Source organism: Carassius carassius, chromosome 30, assembly GCF_963082965.1.
Source record: "Carassius carassius chromosome 30, fCarCar2.1, whole genome shotgun sequence".
NCBI lineage: Eukaryota > Metazoa > Chordata > Actinopteri > Cypriniformes > Cyprinidae > Carassius > Carassius carassius.
The window spans coordinates 22,446,268-22,463,101 of NC_081784.1; the positions used below are offsets into that span (position 1 = coordinate 22,446,268).

Here is a 16,834-nt window from a genome sequence, read left to right on the forward strand (position 1 = left end):
TATATATATATATATATATATATATATATATAGATATAGATATATAAACTATCAAAACTGGTCTACCACCATAATTAACTAGTTGGTCGATTAGTTGGTCCATCCTTTGTTGAATGCTAAAGATGTTACAGTAAGTCTCTCAATGTAAAACCCTAAACAGAGAGCAGCTGGAGTACTAGGAAAGAAACAACATAAGACAGGCTTTATTTCTCTCTAAGTACATTATTATTCTTTTTGCTATTTTTTAATTCCCCATTGTGAATGATTTCAGTCGCCTGTCACTTCTCTCAAAGGAGACATCTGATTTTTGTGTATAAAAGATATTTTTTCAAAATCAAAACCATTGAATGCTTATTCCCCCTCTCTGACTGTTCAACGGTGGAGCAGATTTCTCATAAAGAGATAACACACACACACGTCAGCGTACATCTGGAATACATAATGACTCAGCACTTTCGAAACGAAACATGAGCTGGCACAGAGAAAAGGACGTGTCGGTTTTTCTTAAATTCAGTACAGAAACACACAGTAACAGAGTAACAGAGGCAGAAATGTTCCCTGAGGATCCAAAATTAAGTTTCTGCTATGCTTGCTTATGGCGATTGAACATAGAAAATTTTAACAGCCATAAAATATTATTTACTGGCCATGAAATCAGTATTATATATTATTTATAAAATAAAAAAGAATTTATTTATATATATATATATAAGACCCGCATATTCTCACCGGAGCTAACGCTACGCCTAAATCCTACGTCATCTGCTGGAACGCCATTCTCTTGTGAACGTGTGTAGGACAGTTAGTGGAAGTTAGAGATTATGGTTTATAAAGTTTTAAATATTACATAAAAATACACAGATGGAGCCGTGTGGAGCACTTTTTATGATGGATGGATGCACTTTATTTCTTGACATAAATCTCGACAACCATTCACTGCCATTATGGAAGAGCCAAGACATTTTTTTTTATATAACTCTGAATTTATTCGTCTGAAAGAAGAAAGTCTTATAAACCTAGGATAGCTTGAGGATTGTAAATCATGGGGCTATTTTAATTTTTGGGTGAACTATCCCTTTAATACAGCACCTCTGTACAAGTATAAAGTAAGCAATACCATTTAAATAACTATAAAGGGGGAAAAGTATTTTTTCCCCCGTTTTATTTTGATAAACATAACACAATATAATATTGATGTTACAAGAGGTTCAAAGTTTTTACTGTTATAGAATCATATTTCAAGAAACATAAAAAGCATGTCATCTTTTATCATCAAGGAACGATGACAGCATGTGAATATTTTTGAGGGTCTGAACAAACACATTAACAGCTGTGTCTCTCAGTTAAACTGCATCTGCCACAAAATCATTAGGAAAACAATTGTGGTTTTGTTTGTAATGCGTTTTTCAGTTTTAGTGATTTAATGTGAGGAATATTACACATACCACATGAAGAAAAACCTTTAAGTATCCTACATAAACATCTGACCATTTTTTTCAGATTAGTAAAAAAATTCTTAGAGGGCTTCAGGAACACGACAAATGTTTGTATCATTTTGAAATGATGTGATATTGTCATTTCTAATAAATTTACCAGCCAGCTGGTGAGTAACATCAACAGCCAGTTTTTACCAGCACTTGATGAGTGTTAATTTTGGACCGTGTGCACTGAATGCAAATGACTGTCTGCAGTATTTATTATTACGCAGTTGCACGCAGCACTGCCGGGCAGTAATGAGCACGGGCAGATTCAGAACTCTGATGGCTTTATTTTTCATTGTGGTATGACCTGATTGAAAGATCATCATGATGGACTGTGAACTGCTGTCTTTGTCTGACTCCTGTGTGACTCACTAGCTCTTGTGTCTCCAGCACGTCTCCGGTCGGGTGTCTCAGTACCTGGTGTGTGTGTGTGTTTGTGGATCACTGATATTAAACAGGACTGATGCAAGGCAGCCAGCCAGCCAGCCTCCTTTAACACACAAACAGATGCAGAGCTACTTCTGTGGAACTCTGTAACTCCTGCCTTCACACTGACATTTGGATATTTTTGCTTTAGTTTCTGTTTAGAGGAAACAATTATTCTCTAATTTTTCCGTTTGATGTTTTCTCCCCAGAGGAAACCCATTGCTTGAAGGTTATTTTTTCATACAGTGGAGAGTTTGGAGACACCTACTAATTTTGTATTAATATAATTTTTTGTAACACTATACAATAAGATTTTCTGAAACTTACATGTTTACATACAATGACCTCTTATATCTCAAAAGAATTTTGATTTCTCAGTTCATGACCCCTTTAATGATTATGTATGACTGACAAAAATGCATTACATTAAGTTCATTAGTTTGTGTTAAAACAGTGTAATCCAAATGGATGGAAATTTTAAATGCATATTTTACATATTTTAAATCTAAGGCTTGGACTCTATTTGCTCCATATGTGGCACAGATTTGAGCCAGTCTGGATCTCCCCATTAATGTCCTTCATGATTCTCTTCAAATCCAGTCCCTCGGCCAAACAGCACCACTCCGCATGTGTGTGTCCAGTCCAGAGCTCTGTGATCTTTGCAAGCTTCTACAACATTAGGGATTAGTCTGAACACTAGGTTTTGCTCACTGTTTTGCCTCATGTCCTTATTGATTCATCAGCTGCCGAGTCTCAGTGGTCGTGCTCAGGTGACTCCAGGCCAGCGGCTCAAAGAACAACTAGTCGAGTGCTAACTAGGGATGGGTACCGAAACCCGGTATTAAAATGGCCCCGGGGCTAAATTATGAAAGACCGTAGTATCAGTAAGATCTGACGGTATCGGTTCTGCTTTCGGTACTGGAGGGGAAAAAAACACACGCATAAGGGGCCTTTCACATATCGCTTCTTTTGCGCGCTCAAGTTCGTTATTTTAAATGTAGGCGCGCGGTATGCGTGCTCATAAATGGAAGAGACGTGGTCGCAACGCCCACGTGGTGCGACAAGCTCGTCTTTTCCAGGCGCGTCCGCACCGCATCGAGTTAAAAACATCTCAACTTTTCAGAATGCCACTAGCACACCGCGGGTCATGTAACTTCCTCACCTTTTCCGTAACAACGTTGCAAGCTCAGCCAAGATGAAGGAACAGCTGATAGCGGTATGTGGATTTTTAAATTATTTTAGTAGCAGTGCTACTGCAAGCAGTTTTTAGTGCTGCAAATCCATTTATCTATTGCTGAAATTTCCGCATCTTCATGGAGAGAGCAGGTCATGGTTGCTTAGCAACGCAAGTGCCCGAAGGCTTTGGGGAAAAAAAATCAGAAAGCGCCGTGCCTAGAGTTTTCCACGTGTTTTTAGACGCGATATGTGAACGGCCCCTTACAGTACGAAAACTCCTGCTTAATACAAAGAGTGACGATGGCGGAGACAGCAAAACGTTCCAAAGTGTTGTTATACTTCACTTGAGTTGATGCAGACAACGCTGGTTGTCATAAGTGCAACAAAATTTTTGCATGTAAGGGCGGAAACACAAGCAATCTGTCAAAGCATCTTTCAAAAGTGCATTATGTGCAGACAGAGAAATGCAAAGTTTCCGACTGTCAACACAACACAAAGTAACACAACACAAACAAAACACACCGTTAAGCAGTATCGGTAAGAGTAGTAATACCGTTAAAACCTTAACAATACCCATCCCTAGGTACAACTGATGTTAGCATACTGGATTAATGTGAAGGGACAAGTTGATAGCCACCCAGCTAAAGCTATTTTAAAAGATTGCTGGGAACATGGAAAGTCCAATTACAAAAGTTTTGGGTGGATTGGGGATGCGAAGGCTGAGAATATTGGGTTACATAAATTACAGTACTGTTCAACGGTTTCGGTCTCTCCTATTCCACCATGGTTTTTCCCTATACCAGATGTAGATTTAGACATTCATAAGGAAATAAAAAGTAAGTCAAAAGGAACTAGCAGTGAGGGATATTGTTAAATATTATCTGGATATGCATTTCTCTGACTATACATTCATATTTACAGATGGTTCTAAGGATCCAAAGACAGGACACGCTGGGTCAGCAGTATATATTCCAAAGAATGGGGTAATATGTCAGGAAAGAATATCAGTATTCACAACATAGCTGGTTGCAATTTTGTTGGCCTTGGAATGGGTAGAGGGAAATTAGTTAAATAACTTTGATTAGTGATTAGTGATTGATTAGTGATTATATCTGATAGTTATTCAGCTTTAGAAAGCATAAAAACTGGGAAATCTATAAGAAATTATATAATTCATAAAATTTGTATGGTTTTGCATAAGTTAAATGCAAAGGATTTAAAAATCAGGTTTCTCTGGGTACCTGCACATGTTGGAGTGAAAGGGAATGAAGAGGTTGATAAACCTGCAAAACAAACACTGAAACACAATAGAATATTACAAGTTCCATATAGTAAATCTGAAGCCAAAACATTCACTAAAGCATATGCAAGATCAAAATGGCAGGAGTCACAATCAGAAGTGTCAATCAGAATAATTTTACAATGCAAGGTTTATTAGGAAAAGCATCCAGTAACATTCATCGATTTGTTATTAAGTTTCTTAGAGACACAGACTTAGCCAGTAGGATTTTTTATTTTTTCATTTTTTTTTTAAGATCCAATATCTCCTGATTCACACTCCAGCCCAGTCGGTGGCGGTAATGCACCGTTAAGTTGGTTTGCCAACTGCCATAAAAAATAAAAGAAGAAGAAGAAGATCACAAGGTAACCAGTTAAACCGTAACAACGGAGAGCGCCAGGATGTTTTCCTCTGAGGTGCTTGTGCATCGCATTTGTGCTGCCGTGGTACACCATATCGGTTTTGCAAAGGGAACAAAGGGCCATTTTATTTGGCCTCTGTTTAAAGTATTCCCATACTTTTGATAACAGTGGTCTCTGTTTTTATGATAGAATGCAACTTTCTCCATCCCCAGTATGCCATTACGCGAGATGTAAACAGTGTGACGCGTCGACGCATTTCCCGCACGTCGACGTACTTTTGTAGTCGGCGTAATCGATGATGTCGACATGCCGTTGCAGCACTAGATGGAAGTTAATGGTAACCAGGGTTGCTAGGTCTATGTAATAAAACTAGCCCAAAACTAGCCTCCAAACTTAAAATATCTCACTTCCATTCCTCAAATACTTATTGAAAATCACTGTAAATTAATTGTGAAGACTCCGTTTTCATAAAGGAGCTTTCGCAGGAGCTCTAAGACTGTACTAGCACCCCTCCCTCACAAAACGTAACGTCTAGCACAGTTTTAATACTGGTAGAATGTTGAGTATTTCAGTTGCAATTTATGCAATACATCAAACCTTTAACCACAGGGTAAAAATCTAACCATGGCAAAGGTTTAAGTGTAGCCTAATTCTGTGTGAAAACTGCTAGCTTGGCAAGCCTGATGGTAACCAAAACTGTTTGTTATCAACATTCTGAATATCTTCTTTTGTGTTGCAGTCAGCAAAGTTTAAAGCTTATGTTTTGCTGTAGCGATTGTATCTTATTTGAGTAGCTGCAAATGTGGTATGGCCGTATGCCTCCATGACCACTGCTCAAAACCACCGATAGTGCTTTGAGTGAACATCCTGCACATCTGTGTTTAGTGTCATGTTCATTCTAATCCTCAGACACAAAGTTTTAAGCTCTCAGATGTTAGTTGTCATGCATTATTTATGCTATGGACATTAACAATGCCTTGAATTACACTATACAGCTTGTTGAGAAGGAATCAGACGTATGATTTTTGCGAACTAGTGCGAAGAGCATTTTAATAATTTGAAGAACCTTTTGTGCCACGGTTCCATGGATGTAGAATACAGAAAAAGATTCTTTATGGAACCATCGATGCCAATAAAGAAACTTTAGAGTGCAGCATAATAGTGGTAAAGAGCAAAGAAGGATGCACCACTTTTTTTTCTTAAAATGTAAAAATCTATTATTCTACTTCTACTTAATCTACTTATATATTGACAAATGATTAAACCATTATTTTTTTTAGAGTGTTTTAAAACAGTACTGATTTACCAGCACTGTGCTTTCTGTTTTCTTGTCCAAAACACAGGCTGCATTTTCATTGAAAATCTAATTGTGAGTTATGCACCTACGGTTGTGATTGGATAACTTTGTGTGACTCTCTAAGGGTCTTTTTACATTTTATTAAATTATTAAATTAAGACTTTTTTAAGCCAGATGCCAGCTGGAAAAATAACTTCGCTTTACTAGAAAATTTAACATGCTCTAGGACAACTGGAATGTTTCTTGAACATCTGTTTGCAGTGTTTGTGGGTGTTCTTTGTCAAACAAAGCAAGTATGAACATGTAAAACCTCTCTCTTGGCACAAATGTTTTTTTTTTTCGAAGTGGTTTGTCAGTGTCTAAATGTAAGTATATATGCATGTCGAAAGGTTAGTGCTGTGGTTTTTAGTTTTTAGGTCTTGGCACCAACATGGGTTGCACATCTGATCTAATAAAATTTTGATCAAATAAATGCTGTCTTGGTGAGAATAAGAGACTACTTTCAAAAGCGTTAAAACATCTGCAAACTTTTGAATGGTAGTGTATAAGCTTTGATAAAGGTAACGGAAATGCTTTCCATGTTTTGTTGATGACGTCATACAGGTGCATCTCAGAAAATTAGAATATCATAGAAAAGGTCTTTATTTTTTGTTATTTAATTTTTAAAAGCAAACTTTCTTATATTCTAGATTCGTTGCACACAAACTAGAATATTTCAATTATTCTGATGGTAATAACTGAAAAATAAAAATTGAATATCTCAAAAAATATAATATTCTATTTTGAGCATGATTAGATTGATTAATTTTGAGTATAAATATGGCTACCTCTTGGGCTTGTTTAGAACATGCAACCACAATTATGGGTAAGACTACTGACATGGCAGTTGTCCAGAAGACCATCATCAACACCCTCCACAAGGAGGTTAAGGCACAGAAGGTCATTACTGAAAGGGCTGGCTGTTCACAGAGTGCTGTATCAAAATATGCTCATAGGAAATTGACTGGAAGGAAAACGTGTGGTAGGAAAAGGTGCACAAGCAGCAGGGATGACAACAGCCTTGGGAAGATTGTCAGGAAAGATTCAAGAACTTGGGAGAGCTTCACAAGAAGTGGACTGAAGCTGGAGTCAGAACATCAAGAGCCACCACACTCAGACGTCTTCAGGAAAAGAGCTACCAAGGCACTTCTGAAACAGAAATAACATCAAAAGCTTCTTACCTGGGTTAAGTAGGAAAATAAATGGACTGTTGCTCAGTGGTCCAAAGTCCTCTTTAATTTAGCATTTCATTTGGAAATCAAGGTCTGGAGTCTGGAGGAAGACTGGGGAGGCACAGAATCCAAAGTCCAGTGTGAAGTTTCTGAAGTCAATAATGATTTGGGGTGCCATGACATCTGCTGGTGTTGGTTCATTGTGTTTTTTCAAATCCAAAGTCAATGCAGTCATCTACCAGGAGATTTTGGAGCACTTTATGCTTCCATCTGCTGACAAGCTTTATGGAGATGCTGATTTTATTTTGCAGCAAGACTTTAGCACCTGCCCACAGTGCCAAAACCAAGTCCAAGTGATTGGATGAACAAGATATTACTGTGCTTGATTGGCCAGACCAACTCACCTGACCTGAACCTCACAGATAATCTATGGGGTATTGTGAAGAGAAAGATAAGTAACATCTGACAAACAATACAGATGTATTGCCTCCATGTCACGGCACATTGAAGCAGTAATTAAATACCAACCAAGTATTGAGTGTACTGTATAATTAAACCTGCTTTGGAGATCTTGAACATTTCCGTTTTGTAAATCTTTTTTTGATTGATCTTTGAGAAAATTCACATTTTTTGAGATACTGAATTTTTCATTTTCGTAAGCTGCAAGTCATAACCAAGTTCTTGAATCAGCTTTTCCTGACAATTTCCCAAGGCTGTGGTCATCCCTGTTGCTTGTGCACCTTTTCCTACCACACGTTTTCCTTCCAGTCAACTTCCTATGAGCATATTTTGATACAGCACTCTGTGAAGAGCCAGCCCTTTCAGTAATGACCTTCTGTGGCTTACCCTCCTTGTGGAGGCTGTTGATGATTGTCTTCTGGACAACTGCCATGTCAGTAGTCTAACCAATAATTGTAGTTGCATGTTCTAAACCAGCCCAAATAGAATATTCTATTTTTTTTTGAGATATTGAATTTTTATTTTTCAGTTATTACCATCAGAATTAAAAAAAAAGAAAAAAAAAACTATTGAAATATTTCAGTTTGTGAGCAATGAATCTAGAATATAAGAAAGTTTGCCTTTTGAATTAAAATATAAAAAATAACGAACTTTTCCATGATATTCAAATTTTTTGAGATGAACCTGTATATACAGTGTATAATCAAATGCTGTAGTGTTTTGCTGCAACTGCTTTGTCACTTGGTATAAAGCTAGCAAAATGAGTCAAATTTTAACATGTACCAGATGGGTATTGTGCACTCATCTTTAAAAATGATTAACAAATCATTTAAAAATAATCAACTGTGTAAGAAAAAAAATCACCCCAAATGAAGCAACACTAGTTAAGATCAACAGTGTTAGCACTAGGGATGGGTATCATTAAGGTTTTAACGGTATTACTACTCTTACCCATACTGCTTAACGCTCCGGTACTTTAACGGTATTCTTATCGGTACTTTGTGTTGTGTTGGCAGTCGAAAACTTTCGAAAAGATGCTTTGACAGATTGCTTGTGTTACCGCCCTTAAATGCAAAACTTTTGTTGCACTTATGACAACCAGCGTTGTCTGCATCAACTCTAGTAAAGTATAACCACACTTTGGAACATTTTGCTGTCTCCGCCATCGTCACTCTTTGTATTAAGCAGGAGTTTGCACATATCGAGTCTAAAAACGCGTGGAAAACTCTAGGCACGCCGCTTTCTGATTTTTTCCCCCAAAGCCTTTGGGCACTTGCGTTGCTAAGCAACCATGACCTGCTCTCTCCATGAAGACGCGGAAATTTCAGCAATGGATAAATGGATTTGCAGCACTAAAAACTGCTTGCAGTAGCACTGCTACTACAATTATTTAAAAATCCACATACAGCTATCAACTGTTCCTTCATCTTGGCTGAGCTTTCCATAACTTTGTTATGGAAAAGGTAAGGAAGTTACATGACCCGTGGTGCGCTTGCGGCATTCTGAAAAGTTGAGATGTTTTTAACTCGATGCGGTGTGGACGTCGCGACCGCGTCGCTTCCATTATGAGCGCGCATACCGCGCACCTACATTTGAAATAACGAACTTGAGCGCGCAAAAGACGCGATATGTGAACGGCCCCTTATGCTTGTGTGTGTGCCGCGCTCGTTCTTGTTGTGTGCGTGTGTGACTGAAAGACAGCCTCCGGCGGCGCGCATGAGAGATCTCGCAGATTTAACAAACGTCTTAATATGATCGCAGATTAGAAATGTTAGGTAAGATAAAATGTGCACGATAACTTTATTAAGCAAATCTCTTCGCCACCGTCGCTCTTTATTATTAAGCGGGAGTTTTCATACTGTTATGTCTGTGCGTGCGCCGGGCTCGTTGAAATGTGTGTGTGTGTGTGTGTGTGTGACTGACAGACAGCCTCTGCAGCGTGCATGATTGATGTTAGACTCTGCTTATGACATATATGCTATACACCCATAATCAAAGACAGACCTCATTAGTGCCCAATATATATTTTTTAAACATTCCCAGCATGCTCCCCATGCTTGTCCTGATAAACAGCGCAGGATATTAACAATCTTTTTACATTTATTAACCATTTTTTCCAAATGAATCTTCCATGTCAGTTTTTCATCAAACCACATCCCAAGAAACCTAATAATCTTCATTTGCTCAAGAGGCTGACTGTACAATTTTAAGGATACAGGTGTGATCTTATGCTTTTTTGAAAAACATATGACATGTGTTTTTGACACTGATAATCTAAATCCCCATTTATTTGTCCATTTTTCCACTTCCTTAATTGCCTCTTGCATTTTTGATTTAACATAAGATTCATTACGGCCTCTAAACTATAATGCTCCATCATCAGCATACAGGGATTTTCCAATTTTCTGGTCAATATTTGAGAATATATCGTTAATCATAATATTGAATAATAATGGGCTACATACACTACCTTGTGGAGTTCCGTTCTCTACTGTATATACCTCAGAAAATTTACCGTGTGATCTGGTGGACAACTTCCTGGTTCAGGTCTCTGCTGCAGATGTGACGGAACGACCGCAGCAGATTCGGTGATTCTAAAAGCACAAACTGATGCGATATTATTAAGTGTCTAATAAATGCAGACTTGCTCATTGCATGATTCTGATATTCTTGTAAAGATTACAAATTATTAGTATGATCACCCATAGCGGCTGAAGTAAGGATAACATAAAAAATAAAGTAAGTCTGTGTTGGCGCGGGTTTCGAACACGCGTTAGGGGCGTTCACATATCGCGCCTAAAAACGCATGTAAAAAGCTAGTCGCGCCGCTTTCTCCTTCTTTCCAAAGCGCTCGGGCAGTTGCGCCCCTGGGACGCCTGCCATTGCTAAGCAACCATGACGTGCTCTCTCCATGAAGACGCGGAAATTTCAGCAAAGGATAAATGGAATTGCAGCACTAAAAATCACTTGCAGTAGCTCTGCTATTAAATTTATTTCAAAATGGCAATCCATATACAGCTATGATCAGCTGTTCCCTCATCTTAGCTGAACTTTCAACGTTTCAACGTACAGGAAAGGATGAAGCTGATTGGTTAGTTCTTGTCACATGACCCGCGGTGCGCTTGCGGCATTCTGAAAAGTTGAGATGTTTTTAACTCGATGCGGTGCGAACGCGTCGCTTCCATTATGAGCGCGCATACCCTGCGCCTAGAGGTACATTGGAAATAGCGAATTTGTGAATATGTGAGCGGCCCCTTAAAAGACAGCACGCCGCGAGACAAGTCACAGACCACCGAGCTACCCAGAATCAGCTGCAGATCTCTGGAAACCATGCTAAACCATAGCAGAACCCTGACTACATTTTATGGTTTGTGATGCTAAAGAACATTTCATGACATCTCAGACAACTGTAAATTTGTGGCTACTGTGGTTTAATTATAAACGCTATCGTAAACTCATATTTACCATAGTAAAATAATTTTCTTTGCCTCCTTATTTTTGTATACTGTAAAAACTTCAACCACATTGGTTGAAAATGAATAAAGGTTGAAATATTATATTAGAAGTTAGAGTAGCCGACTAATCGAAAAAATAATCGTTAGTTGCAGCTCTACTTCCATCGTATGGTTGAAAAGAAAGCACAAAATATCTTACATTTACATGAGAGTGCGTAAATGAAGACAGAATTATTATTATTATTATTATTATTATTATTTTTAAAGGTCCCATGACATGGATTATTTTCTTTGTTTAAATGCTTTTTTAATGTTTCCTGAGGTGTACTTATATTGTTAGTATGATTTTAACATTTAAAATTTTGAAAAAAAAAAAGCATTTTTATATCCTGATTTTATCCCTCTGGTTTGAATGCTCTGCTTGAAGGGGCGTGTCTGCTGTGAGACTCCAAGTAAACGACAACTGTTGTGATTGGCTGACATCTTTGCATTCGAAATGTGCATTACATGTGGAACCCCTCTCAAATACTTTTACCATGTTTTTTTTACTATTACAGCTGTCGAGATTAACGAATCGTGGAAGTGTTGATTATAGCATTATTTTTTAGATCTCTTCTCATCACATGAAAGGCTGCAGTGATGAGCATTGAGTAGACAGAGTCTGTTTATCTCGTGAATGCAGTGACTCTTCATTGCAATGCGTTTTCTCTCACAAAATGCTTTCACCAAAATTAACAACAAACACAATATCGACATGAATAAAGTAAGAGCTTTGTTGTGCAGCATAACAGCGTCATTCATTGTAATGGCAGTTTGGGCAAGTGTGCAGATATACTCGCGATGTGTGACAGCTCCGAAAAAAGGGAGCGTTCTTTGATCGCTCTCTGTAGTTAAATCACAATTTAAATAAGAGATTTGTTTCATGCTACTAAGAGAAACAACGTGAATTTGATCGTTTAGTCACTGGCTTGATTCACTGATGCTGCATAAACAGTATTAAACGATTTAGAAAGAAAGTTTGTGTGAACTTGAATGATTAGCTACACATCAGAAATCACTGATCACAGATCAGGCATTAATGAACACTGTTACTCACTGTTTGTGGCGGTGCTGTCGAATCCATATCGTAAACGTCTGTTTGTAACACCTGTGCTGACATTGCGACTGAATTAAATGTAAATGTTTGAGCAAGCAAAGCAGCGAAAGGGGCGGTAACCTTTCCCTTTATGATGACATAAGGGGAAGATTCCAGATCGGTCCGTCTGAGCTCTCATTTTCTTAAAGGCAGAGCAGGACACCCAGGGCTTGGTTTACACCTATCGAAATTTCAAGCCATTGGGGGACCATAGACAGGCACGGTACTTTGCTGTCATACAACGATCAGTCTGTGCAGCTCGGTTTCAAGTTGAACACACCAAAATTAGCCAAGCCGCCTGTCCATCTGATCAGCAGAACCAGCATGCACAGATAAGATTTACACTTGCAAACTGCACTGGAAAATAAAAATGGCATCTGCAAGACAAATTTCAAAGGCCTATTAATCATGACATTCAGATGAAATGGGTAAATGTACTGAATGTTCCGTGTCTCTTGTTCAGTATTTGTTGTGGCTCATCATCAATATCTATAATATCAGACCAGACACTAAGAAAAGTGAACTACATTTCTGCAACTGCTGATAGACTCATCTTCCTTGCCACTCTTTGAGGAGTCATCCAACGTTCATGCAAAGGAAATGTTAAGTATTCACTTCCTGATGCAAACGGTGATTAAATGCAACGAAACATGAGTCACGTAGACGGTTTTCTAGTACTTAAAGTGAAATGAATAAGTGGCCAATTACATTCGTCTGAAACAGAGTGAGAATGTGACACAAACACAATGCTAACTTTTTGACTTGCGTGTTCCTGAAAAGTTGAAGCTAATGCAGAGTTGCATTTGCATTTAGCTCTAATAATTTCAATGCATTAACTGTACTTAAACACGTAAAATGCAAAGCATACTTTTGGCTTAACAACAAGTTCCACCATAATGTAAAAAAAACTTTGTTCACCCTTCTTAAAAGACCAGCTATGAGTGAGTTTCTGTTTGTTGCAGACTGGTTTAGCTGGATAGCATGGGCCTGTTAGCCTTTTTAGTATAATGTCACAAATATGCATTAGTCAAATGAAGAAAAAAGTAGCCTAGTGCATTTAAAAAAAAATTTTTTTTTATCTCAATTAACATATACATTAGATACAGTTAATTATATTATAGTGTGAGCGATCAGTCACAACGTTTTCGTTGTTCAAGCTCCTGTGACCTCGTAAAATGCCTGATCAAAATGAAATACCCCTTCTGTCAACCAAAGATCAAACCCTGCTGTCATCAGTTGTTTTTTCATTTCTGCGCAACAGAATAATAGTCCTCCACTGCAGTTGAATGAATTCATGCATTTATTGCAAATACAATTCTTTTTTTCACCAAAAAAAATAAAAAAGTGAGGCACGTGTTAGCTGAATGTACAGAGCTCACGTATTTAGATAAATCAATCCATGCATGTACATACATACTATGCTGCTGCTGATTTAAGGTGTAAACTGTTAAGCATACATACCAGGATGACATAATGACATAATTTGAAACATAATTTTGAATTAGGCTTTAATATTTTATTAGCTAAACAAACGCAAAGCTTCCACTAAGAAAAAAACTTTTCCTGGCAAGAGTATAGCGCCAACTTCAGTTACCCGGATAAGCCTGTGTTATTCGTTTTTACTGGTTGTTATCGAGGGATACCATAACTCAGAAAGTCGCAACTAACCAATCAGAATCAAGTATTCCACAGAGCCGTGTAATCAGTAACAATAAGAATGTTAAAGTTATAAAGTTATAAGAATGTTACTTTAAGAACATTTGGACTAACATTTATATAACTTTTTAAAAAATATTGCTGAAAGTTGTGAGAACATTCCCTGTTAGCTGGCGATGTGGGTCTGTGTAGACACAAGGTGTTTGAGATGAAGCAGCTAGATCAGCATGAGAGACAAGCGATCGTATGTTCTGCCTCCAGGAGCAGGAATTGAGCCGAGAGGGCGAAGGAGCTCCTGAACTGGGCCATCTCTGATGTGCATCCAGGAAAGGCAGGGGTCTGATGGGAGTTGGTCCGTAGGGAATGTCAATGAAAGAGGCACATCTGGGAGGTTATCTGGGTGGAACTAGGCCACGCAGGATCTAGGTCCAATGATCGTGCACCACAGTGAGTTTTTTTTTTTTACAGCCACACTGGAGGCAACATCAAGATCAGTAAGTTGCAGCTCCTCATATGACTTCCAGAAAGAGCAGATGCACTTTCTGGAAGTGGTATATGGTAACAGTGGTGTATGGCAGCAGAACTATGGTATTTTCAGCTTTAAGTGTTCGTTGTGTTCATCTCGAAGGAAGACTTATATGTGGGCAGTCATGGCCTAATGGTTGGAGAATCGGACTTGTAACCTGAAAGTTGGCCTAATGGGTTTGAGTCTCAGGTTTGGGAGGAATTTAAGGTGGGGGAGTGAATAACCAGTGCTCTCCTCCACCCTCAATACCACGACTGAGATGAGACCCTTGAGCGAGGCATTGAACCCCCAACTGCTCCCTGGGCGCCGCAGCAATATGACTGCCCACTGCTCCAGGTGTGTGCACTTGGATGAGTTAAATATAAAGCACAAATTCCAAGTATAAGACAACATACTTGGCCACGCTTCACTTATACTATTTATTTATTAAACTTCACTGTGTATTTACTGTATCAGGCAGCATAGGACATCTGTATTTCTGAGAAATCTAATATTGGGTATAATGGTTACACAGGGACATGATTCTTGCGGTCTCTAAACGACATGTAATGCAATCACAGAAAGATGTCTTACCTTCACTGGATGATCCAGACAAGTTGATAATGACATAAACCTTTCCCTCTGGCTCCAAGTCTATCTGCAAGGACCATCATACAAAAATGAGTTTTAGCAACAGAGCAAAAGAACATCTTTAATAATCTTGACCGGCTTCTGTACTTAATGCACTTAATGCTATCTTTTATTGGTCAAGTTAATGCTTACATTCTACAGTAAACACATTCTATGCAAAAGTGACTCTTTTAAAAAGTAATGTGCATTAAATTCTCTAACTAACATTTTGCCAGAAGCTTAAAGCTTACAAATAAGGAAAAACCGGAAATTTATTACAAAGAATACAACAATATTAGCAGTACTAGAATGACACATTTCAAAATAAAGAGCAATAGATATACACATCATATAAATTAGACATTAGTTTTGGCTATTTTGGCTAGTTTTTGCATGATAGATAATCTGATTAATGTTACAATATTTCACATGCCCTTTGATCAATGTGGATATTGCCAAATGCCAGAAAAAAAAAAATATATATAAAAATCATTATAAATAATAAAGATAATTTTGATAATTTGTTTGTAAAGTTTTTGTCTAAAAATCTTTTAAACTAAAGATTCAGTCATCTTTTCTTAAGTTAACCTCAAAACCGTTCAAATCTTTCCAGTGGAACATAAGAATATATTATCAAAGAATATATGTCAAAATGTCAAAGCTGCTTTTTTTCCCCCACACAACAACAACAAAAAGCACAAGCTGTCACATGGGGTCAAATTCAGATTTAATTATATATATATGTGTGTGTGTGTGTGTGTGTGTGTGTGTGTGTGTGTATGTATGTATATGTATATGTATAATGATTCAAAGCTATTGCCCCCTAGAAAATATAAATAAATAATGAATGTGCATACTAATTAATTAATCACTAGATGTTCTCCCAGCTGAATCTTTTCAAAACTGCTTGCTTTTTTAGCCATTTGTTGCCGCCGTGCCAACTTTTTTGAGACCTGTAGCAGGCATTAAATTTTAAATGAGCTAATTAAGTGGATAAAAGTGTAAAATTTCTGAGTTTAAACATTTGCTACGTTATCTATGTTCTATTGTGAATAAAATATTGGCTCATGTGATTTGAAAGTCTTTCAGTTTTAATTTTATTAAAATTTAAAAAACGTCCCAACTTTTCCGGAATTCGGGTTGTATATACATTCACATTGATTAAATTAGTGTGTGTGATTTCCCGCTTCATTAAGTTTGCACACTACCTGTGAAAGCCTTACTTATCAGTAATGACACTAATGGAAATAAACAAGCATACATGGTCACGATTAGCTGAATAAATGCTGAGTATGTGGCACCAGCAGAGGAAACAGCACAGTCTCGATGTGAACATGAACCATGTGAGGCTTGTGCTGAGGCTGAAAATATAAGGCCCAGTTCTCCTCTCAGCAGCTAATGACAGCATAACGGCTGTTCCATCAAAACCAGATTAAAGCAGGAAATGGAGGGAGGATGTGGGGATGAGTGGAGAGATTTGTACATGAGTAAAGAGAGAGAGAGCTGTAAGGATGTGTGTGGGAGTTTGGGTTAGAGGCGAGCCGTATCATGTTAGTGCAGTCAACACAGGGTTTACACAGGATGCACCAGTGCAAAAAAAAAAAAAAAAAAAAAACACCTGCTTGCAAACGCACTCACACGCAAAATTCATGCTCCCAAACCAAAAGTACCAGTGTCAAGGTTCAGTTGATTGCAATAGCTGAGATTCTCACATATTCAATAGAAACCACGTACATTTTCAGGGAAAACCAATTTTATGAGA

At 37.9% G+C, this 16,834-nt stretch overlaps 1 protein-coding gene across 2 annotated transcripts in view; it reads right to left on the minus strand.

Annotated features, from left to right (window-relative positions):
* Positions 1-16,834, minus strand: part of LOC132110918 (protein kinase C epsilon type) — a 105,623-nt gene that overhangs the window by 61,957 nt on the left and 26,832 nt on the right. For both annotated transcript variants that reach the window (XM_059518024.1, XM_059518023.1), the window contains exon 2: positions 15,037-15,100. In XM_059518024.1, the coding sequence (XP_059374007.1) occupies positions 15,037-15,100 (64 nt within the window). The remainder of the gene's footprint in view (positions 1-15,036; positions 15,101-16,834) is intronic.